This window comes from Lipotes vexillifer, unplaced genomic scaffold (assembly GCF_000442215.2).
Source record: "Lipotes vexillifer unplaced genomic scaffold, Lipotes_vexillifer_v1.1 scaffold611, whole genome shotgun sequence".
NCBI classification, from domain to species: domain Eukaryota; kingdom Metazoa; phylum Chordata; class Mammalia; order Artiodactyla; family Lipotidae; genus Lipotes; species Lipotes vexillifer.
In genome coordinates, this window is record NW_006785619.1 from 2,772,655 (window position 1) to 2,782,095 (window position 9,441).

The following is a 9,441-nucleotide window of genomic DNA, read 5'->3' on the forward strand; positions in this document are numbered from 1 at the left end:
GTTCCCCATTCTGGGGCAGGAGGGGCCCTTTGGGGGCAGCTGCTGGGAGTGGGGGGGGGGGGAATTCCGTCAGGAGGGAATCTGCCAGGTGAGACCCAGGCAAAGGGGCCCCATGTGGACCGACAGCACATCCAGGCTCCGAGACCCACAAAAGCAGGGTGTACCTTGTCTCATGTGCCGGATGGAGGCCCCCTACGCCCTCCACTGCAGGTGCATCCACGCCCACTCCCACTCAGAATCTGAGCACCGGGGGAAGCGGCCCACCTACCCTTTGGCTGGGGGAGGGGGATTTCATACTCCCCGCCCCTCCAGATCCTGCCACAGGGGGACAAAAGCCTCTGCCTGGGCACACGGAGCCCCTGCTGGTTCCCAGCCCCCCTCCTCCAGCAGGACCCTCCCACCCCGGCACCCGGGCCTTACCTTCTCTACCGCGGCATAGCGGCTGGCGAGCTGCTTGCGGAGGTCTGCAATGTGGTGGTCACACTTTTTCATGTCCTTCTTGAAGTTCTCGCGGAAGTTCATGAGGGGCTTCTCCACCTCACTGTGAAGCTGTCGATGGCGGAGACACACTCAGGACCCCGGGGCAGCAGCTGCAAGTGGAGGGAGGGGGCGCTGCCCCCGACCCTGCAGGCGAGGACGGGGGGCCTTCCCACCGGAAGGTCAGAGACTAGTGGCTGCTTATCTGGTAGCGGTCGAGGAAGTCACCTCAGCTGGCCGCGTCCCAGCGTTCACACCAATGGACGGGTTAGCAACTGGAGCCTTCGAGTCCCTTGTGGACACCCCCTTCCTGCGCTAAGTCCCCAGAGCTTCCTCTAGAGCTTTGCTCAGGTGTCCGGCTCCCCTTCTTTCCAACCTGGGAGCTTTCTCGGGGCAGAACCCAAGCCACCATCTGTGTGTCCCCAAGCACTTAACACAGGGACTGCTGCGTGGGTGACATTTAACCAGGTGATCTCGGGTCAGCTCTACTTATTGGACAGCTACTACGCCTGGATGCTCACGGTCTGGATGTCGAGGAGGTCTTGTTAGGAGCTCAGGGCCCCCCCCCCCCCGCTTCCTGAACTGTGCCTGCTGGCCTCTGCATGGAGGCTGGCACAACCCCACCGCACCAGAACGAACCGGCCTCGCACCCCCAGGGACAGAGAAGGGTTCTTTATGCTCTGAGAGGTGCTGGGTGAGGATGGTTTTCAAGCTTTTTCCTTCTCTTTCATTCCTTCCCTCTCTCCCACTCCACTCTCTTTGGAAGGAGAACTTTTACTTACAACTTTTTTTTTGGGGGGGGGGGTTGTGAACATGAGATGTATCTGATAAGAAAACAGATAAATGTGGACCTGCTGTGGTCAAAGTCACAGCCTAGAGCCCCCCGACTCAGCCTCTCAGAGCCCCACCCATTGGCCCCCTTGGGCCCCCTCAATCGCCTTCCAGGGTCCCTCAGCCTCCATCCGCCCCTCTGGGAAGCAGAGCTGAACTCCCCTGGATGGATGACATCCCAACTCTGGGGTTCTGTGATCGCTCTCCTTCTCCCCTTCACCAGGCCCCTTCTTCCTACATTACCTTTTCCCCAGAGACCTCAAGGACAGACGCGTTCCTGGTCCTAAGGCACCGATTACACATCACTGTGAGCTCTAGGAGGGTGGGGGCCACGCCGGCTTGGTCACTGCTGTGTCTGCAGCATCTGGCCAGAGCTGGTGCACAGTGGGTGACCCTTCTCTACTTAGATCTTCAGGGCCTAATGCCCTGGGTGACAAGACGATGCTTTGTTGGTGGACAACCCTCAAAGACTAACAGAGAGCGGGCGGCACAAACGCCCTTCTCTTCCTCCTGTTGGTTGTAACGTCCGCTGTCATTTTTTTGAGCCCTTGGAAGCTTCCTTGCACAGGAAAACACCCCCATCTGGTGGCAGTTTGTAAGATGCCACAAACTTGAGCGCTGCTGAGAACAAGAAAACACCTTCCCCACACAGATTAGGCTTTGAGGGAGGAGGGGGAGGGGCTGCATGATTGGCTGCCGTGGGAACCGGCTCCTGCCAGGGGCTCTACGTGGGTTAACTCAGCCTGTTGACCCAGTTACTCCGCGGTCTCTTTCTGAGGGATTTCCATACTTCATGTACCCAGGAGTGACCTTGCAGAGGCTTATCAATACTCAGGAGTCCTGGGCGCCGGCCCCAGATTCCGTGGTCTGGAGAAGGGCCCAGGATCCTGCCAACACACCCAAACGCTCTCCCCCAACTCCAAATGACATTCTGGAAACATCGTGCTACTGGCTGTCAGAAGCATTCAACCCCGTGGATTGCAGACCCATGGATTCTCCCTCTGTATTTTAAGTACTTTGAAAGTAAGGCGAATTTTTTCTTTAAGAAAGTTGGCTGGGTGTTTTTTTATACTCATTCTTAACTTTTAAGCATCTCTGGCGAACCAGGAGGCAGAAGCCCTCCCTGGAAGCTTGTCCGCATGAACTTGAGCTGGCCTGGCTTGGATGCCACAGGCTATTGAAGCCGTTCGGTTCGCCTTTCGGAATTCCTGTCTCCTCCTTTCATGTCACTCATCAGAAGAGAGAAAGAGAAAACTCAAGTTGGCAGGAATTTCACAGACCACAGGGAGACCTCGGAGACATTGTGGGTTTGGGGCCAGACCACCACAATAAAGTGAAGACTGCAATAAATCGAGTCACATGGATTTTTTTGGTTTCCCAGTGCACATAAAAGTGATGTGTACACTATGCCTGTAGTCTGTGAAGTGTGTAATAGCTTTATGCCTTAAAAATGCACATACCGGGACTTCCCTGGTGGCGCAGTGGTTAAGAATCCGCCTGCCAATGCAGGGGACACAGGTTCGAGCCCTGGTCTGGGAAGATCCCACATGCCGCGGATCAACTAAGCCCGTGCGCTACAACCACCGAGCCTGCACTCTAGAGCCCACGAGCCACAAGTACTGAGCCCCTGTGCCACAACTACTGAAGCCTGTGTGCCTAGAGCCCGTGCTCCACAACAAGAGAATCCACCACAATGAGAAGCCCGCACACTGCAACAAAGAGTAGCCCCCCTTCGCTGCAACTAGAGAAAGCCCACGCACGGCGACGAAGACCCAACGCAGCCATAAATAAATAAATAAATTTGTTTTAGAAAATGCACATACCTTAATTTTTAAAATACTTATTGCTAAAAAATTGCTAACCATCACCTGATAACGCAGGGTCGCTGCACATCTTCAGTTTGTTAAAACAAAACAAAACAAACACACACACACTAAAGCAAAGTGCTATATTAAACAAGGTATGCCTGTATCTAGTCCAGTGGGTTACTAAGAGTTGAGAAATCATTTTAGTGGGTCAGGACCTGCTTTTAGATGAGCATAGCCCAGACACAAAGAGAAAATATCAGAGTGCATTTCAGGCAGAAGGATAAGTAGTTTCACAAACAGCTGTTTTAGCCACGTACATGTGTATCTGGATGCGGATATCTGGATGTGGATACCTGTGTGTTCCAGGTGGCCATGGAAAATGTATAACGGTGGGTCACAGTCAAGTAAGGTTCAAGTCACTGATCTGGTCCAATCTCTTCATTTCACACATGAAAAGAATGGAAGCTCAGAGATGCTAAGTGACTTGCCCAAGGTCATAAAGCTTGTTAGTGATGGCACTGACATAAAAGTCATGTCTCCTGAGGCTCACTGTGCCCCCCAAAATCTTCTGGCTGAATGCATGGCCTCGATTGCAGGATTACATTTTCTCCCGTCAGAAGGAATTTTTCTGTTCTCCCTTCTTCACCCAGAAGCGGGTATAACTTCCTTTATATATAGCAATCTTATTTCTCTAACAGCCTGTTGCTATGAACGATGGCTCGAGCTAGGAGGCTAGGAAAGCCTAAACGATTCCTGAAATGAAACTGCGTTTCGTAAAGAGCTCTTGCCTCCGACACAGAACATTCAGGGTGGAATTTTTCAACGAGCCTTTTGGGGCAGATGGTAAAATGGATTTCGCACATATGGAGCCGTATTATCCAGGGCGGACGGACAGTCCTTGGAGCCTTTTCTTTTCAAGGAACTGTCATACAACCACTGGGCTGCCACCATGATTGCCTGAGGGCACCGACACCGACCGACGGGCTGGGGGCCGCGGACATTCTTGTAGAAAAATCTATGTGTGAATTTTGTGTGAACCGTCTTCAGAAGTCTCCCGTCAGCTACCTGAAGTCAGCCCTGGATTAAAACATCCCGGCATTTGGAGGGCCAGACTGCACTGCCGTGGACAGGCCTTAAGAGAGGGCAAAGTGCTCTTCAGAACAGGGCTCTGTGTTTTAAATGCCACTGGTCCGCCCGGAGAAAAGGTCTGGGGGTCAAAGCTGCAATTCACTCAGTCCTCTCCTCTGCTTCCGCAGCAGCTGAGCCCACTTGGCTGTGTGACCACTGGCTGCGATTTAACCCCTCTGTTCCTTCTCATTTGTGAAACGGAGATGCTGTCATGAACAGTAGCTGATAAAATTGAGGGAGATGAATTATATCCTACCCCTAACACTTGCATCACCGTGATACTGTGATATAATAACAAATATATATTTTGCTTTTTGTCCCCAGCTCCTGGCTGGAGCTCCTAGAGACTCTGCAATTTCCTAAACAACAAAGGTCCCAGGAGCATCCTTTGGTCTAATATTTGGTCTCTGACCCACTGTTCCTGATTCCAAGCTCCTACGTCCCTTGGAATTTCCTGGGTGATAGGAGGGTCTTTTGTTCTAATGAGGTGCCTCTGCCTGGGCTCCTGGACGGGGGCTGGTCACCACAAAGACCAAGCCATGATTAGAAGCTTGTAACTTTCAGCCCCCTCCCCATCACTTGGTAAGGGGGAGAGGAGAGGGGCTGGAGATTGAGTTAATAATAATTGATTCTGCCTATGTGATGAAACCACCATAACAATCCGTCAATCACAGGGCCCAGAGAGCTTCTGGACTGGTGAACACACTCAGATGTGAACACACATCTCTAGCCTTTATCCTATCCTTTAATAGATAATAAACTGGGAAACCTAATAAGTGTTCCCCTGAGTTTCGTGAGCTGTTCTAGCAAATCATCAAACCTGAGGAGGGGGTCACGGGAAGCCCTGATTTGTAGCCAAGTTGGACAGAAGTTGTGGGTAACCTGGGGACCCACCTGAAGTAGGGTCGGTCCTGTAGCACTGAGTCCTTAACCTGCAGGATCCTACGCTGACCCTGGGGCAGTGAGTGTCAGAACTGAATTAAATTGTTAGGACCCCCAGCTGGGGTCAGGGAATTGGTTGGTGTGGGGAAAACCCACCCAGTTTGGTGACCAGACGTACTGCTGTGAGCAGCAGTAGTAAAAGGAAAGATTAGAGGAAAACACTGCACGGGGGGAGTGCTCTGTCACCCGCTGGGCACCTTACGAACGATCGAGAATCAGGCGGCCTGCTGATGGAGAGTAAATGCCACCAGGATTCCTGGGGCTCCGGCAGGCGACCCTTCAGAAGCTCGCAGACCCGGCTCCCAGTCCCATCACAATGGCAGCCTCTGCCTGCATCTCACAGTCAACGGAAGTTTCCACCACCGCAGAAGCTGGAGCTGCTGGGGGCTAGGAGGGAGAAGGGAGACCTAAAGGGAACACTACCGTGATCTACAGCTTAAAAACAACTCCCTGGGCTTCCCTGGTGGCGCGGTGGTTGAGAGTCCGCCTGCCGATGCAGGGGACACGGGTTCGTGCCCCGGTCCGGGAAGATCCCACATGCCGCAGAGCGGCTGGGCCCGTGGGCCATGGCCGCTGGGCCTGCGCGTCCGGAGCCCGTGCTCCGCAACGGGAGAGGCCACAGCAGTGAGAGGCCCGCGTACCGAGAAAAAAAAAAAAAGTGGGCTCAGAGGGTTTAAGTGCTTTGTCCCAGTGTCCTCTTGGGCTGGTGACTGTGGGAGGGCAGAAGAAAGAGCGTAGACCCAGCAGGCAAAGGTCACTGGGAATGGTGCCCCTCTCCAGGGGCTCTCGTCCTTTAGAAGGCAAGCATCCTAGTGGGCGGCCCCATCAGTCACACACACTTTAGTGTGAATTTCCCCCTTAGACTCTTGGTTTATTTTCCACCTGGAAAGCAGCTAAGAGCCTGAGAGGGAATCCGGAGACAGGAGACAGGGAGTGGGGAAGAGAGGGTTGTTTAGAAACATGGAGAAATCTTGGCAGAAAGTAGGCCTGAAAAGACTAGGGGGTCGAGAGGAGATCGTCAGAGGTCCTATTCACTCATAACTTCAGAAAATGTTTATTGACATCTACTATGTACCAGGCAGCACTCTGAGTCCTGAAGACAGAGTAAGTAGGAGAGAAACATCACTGTCCAAGGGCACGGTGCTAGAGTCTTTTGGACCAAAGGAAAGAAGGGTCAGCTACCTAGTCTGAAATTGTGTAACAACAAACACAACACAACAAAAAAAATTCTCCCTTCGAAATAGTCTAGTCTCTCCCAACACTAAGAAGTGATAGAAAATGCCAATGCATTCCTTTGAAAGCCAAGCAACACAAAAGTGTAGTTTCATCACTCAGGGGCTCACACGAGAAACTGAGGGGCATCTACCCTCACCTCACAGAGGTGTGCTGGGGTTACTCGCACTGGCTCATCAGAGCCCAGGGTTAAATTTGGAGGAATTTTGTGAGTTGGTTGTTAAAGACAGCCAGTATTAAAAATTAAATGACCTAAACTTAAAATTAACAAACTATATTAAAAACAAAGGTAATACATATCCTCATACCCTCCTAACTACATCTGACTATTATCCACGCTCTTGATGGATGTGTGTGATTACTGATGCTATTTTGTTGGTACAGGGGGAGCACGGTCTAATGGTAGCATCTCTTCCCGACTCGAGATTTACACCATGGAAACTGTGCAGCACCACACCCTGGGGAGACAGTTGTTGAACGTTCAGCAGCACATCGGTGTGCGGGACCAACCCCGGGAGGGCTTACCTTGGCGGAGAACTTGAGGTGAACTTCAGCCTCGTCGGCAAGGCTCTTCTTGGCCTGCGCCCACGCTTCTCCCAGGGAGCTGCAACACCAAGGAGTCGATGAGGCTCGGGGAGGCCACGCCGACCTCAGGTCAGAGGCCACGGCCCTCCCTGAGACAGGATGGTGGGTCTTGACCCAGAGTTCCGGGGGAGCGTACGACGCAAGAGACCGTGGACTTGGATGAGGCAGAGGCCAGGCACAAAACAAAACTGAGCGCCACGCCTCGACCTACGTGAGCAGAGGAGCCTTCCCGAACCAAGCTGAGAGAATAGACTGCAGCGGACAGTCGAGTGCCTGGGGAAATATCCAGGAGCCCAGAGGACTGGGGAGATGTGAGAGGGAGCTGGGGCACAGTGCCGTGAGGACCCTAATACCTGGCCCATTGCTGTCTCCGGCCTTCCTGTCGCTCCTCCCTGGTTTATTGTTGAGGGTTGGAAACGCCTGCAGGCAAAGCCAAGGAAGGAGAACGGATGCCTTTTCGGGGAGAAGCCCTTCTCAAACAGAAGGTACCACGCAGCCCTGCTTGTGGGCAAAAGCTCCAGCGGCCTGACTTCCAAGGAGGGCAAAAACGGACCACCTGGGTCTAGGAGCCTCTGAGGGATGCCCACACAGCAGAGGAGGCTCGCCATCACCATCCTCAGGAGCGTGGCCCCCTGCTAGTACTTATTCTGGACTGTGAACCGCAGTGCTGCCCACAGCCAACCAGAGAAGGGCAACGTCTCGAAGCTAAATAACTTTTCCACTGGTAGGAGATGTTCCAAACAGAAGCAATCTGCTGAAGCCCCCCAGGCTCTTGAACGCACGCCCCTGCGCTCCAGTCTCCCTGATTTGGAATTCTTGAACCTTGATGACCTTCAAAATGACACTCCTGCGCGTCTGCTCGAGACCTCTCCACCCAGCTGGTAAAGCCGGGCTGAATGGTCAGTTGACTTAATTTCGTCAAAAAGCCACTTCCCCCAGAGAATTCATTAAACTTGAGGGGCAAAAAGCTGATTCAAAGACAGCATGCTGCGAGGCTTCTGGGTTTTGAGCCGAGCAGCTGAGAATTACCCAACAGAACAGAACTGAACAGATGATCTCTGTGGTCAGAGTCCGGGCCTGTCTGGTCATGGTGCTGGCTCAGGCTGAGGCGGCTGTTTATGGGAAATGACTGATTGATTTTATCTTGGAGTCCGGCAGCAAAGAAAGGTCCCCTCAGGTGATCCCAGCTGGGGGGCCCACCCGAGAAGAGATGGAGTGAGAATCGGAGCGATCCAAGCTGCTGGCATTTGTCTTGGCCTGAAGGGCCTGAGCTCCCGGGAGCTGGGCTGGGCCCACACTGGGTGGCCTGGCTCCTTACCTGACTGGGCAAACGGGTAGGGGGTCCAGGGTGGGGGAAAGAGGGAGTGGAAGCGGTCACGATAGTCATACAGATACGGGATCAGAACAGCAGGTCCAGAAAGAGACTCGCCCAGATACAGGCGATGCACTTGCAGCAAAGGTGCCAAGTATCTCAATGGAGAACAGACAAGCCTTTCAAGAAATGGCACAGAGACAACTGTACATCCACAGGGAAGAAAGGAATCCCGCCCCTGACCTATGCCACACACAAAGATGATCTCAAGATGGATCACACAGCTACAGTGAAAGCCAACAAGCTTACGGAAGCAGTCCCAGGAGGAGGGGGAGTTTGACGAAAGGGGGCTGGAGGGGGCTCCTCCCTGCAGCTGAGCTACTCGCCAGCCTGCAGGAGGTACAAACGAGAGCCCAGAAGCCCTGGTGGTGCCGAGAGATTGTTAAGTCTGCTGTCAGCAGAGCACGTGGTCAGTAACTGGCCCAGGGACAGTGACAGTGGCCTGAGACTGTCATCTGAGGGTCATCGGGAAGAAAGGGCGAAAGCACAGTTTCACGCTCAGGACAATGTCCTCGGCCCCGCCTCCAGGCTGGGCCCTCATTAGTAGGAGGACGTCACTCCAAACACTCAGCTGGGCCTGTCTGAGCTGGTCCAGCCCCAGGCAGGCCTCTCCCCTCCCAATATTCTAGCCGCCTTGGAGCCACGTCACAAGTTAGAAAAAAAGGCCATTTAGAAATTCTCTCACTGAAGAGAGATTTTTTTCATCTGATAAGAGGTTAATGAAAAAACAAAACAAAACCCCAAACCCAAGATATCATTTCTCACATGGTTCCAGCTGACCGTCTGAGCCTGCCAAATCAAAACACATGTTACTGTCACAACTACCACAGGAGAGCAAAACTGAAGGCAGGACAAATCACCTGATTCTGTTTATTTACCAATGTGCACACACCCTGTGGAATCTAATTTGGACACAGCACAACTCAAGTCTCCCCGTCCGCGTCTCCCTAGGCTGCCCCACATTTCTAGGCTCCGGCGTCGCGCTTTGAAAGTTTCAGGTGGACGGGCTGGCATGCAAAGCTGTGTGTGAATGCAAAACAGTGTAGCTGCAGGTTGTGAGTAGGG

At 53.0% G+C, this 9,441-nt stretch overlaps 1 protein-coding gene across 1 annotated transcript in view; it reads right to left on the reverse strand.

The window, feature by feature from the left end:
• The window catches only part of GAS7 (growth arrest specific 7), a 211,149-nt gene that overhangs the window by 7,449 nt on the left and 194,259 nt on the right, over window positions 1-9,441 (reverse strand). The window contains exons 9-10 of the mRNA XM_007457844.1: window positions 6,945-7,023; window positions 421-549 (exon numbers count right to left, since the gene is read on the reverse strand). Coding sequence (XP_007457906.1) covers window positions 421-549; window positions 6,945-7,023 — 208 coding nt within the window. The remainder of the gene's footprint in view (window positions 1-420; window positions 550-6,944; window positions 7,024-9,441) is intronic.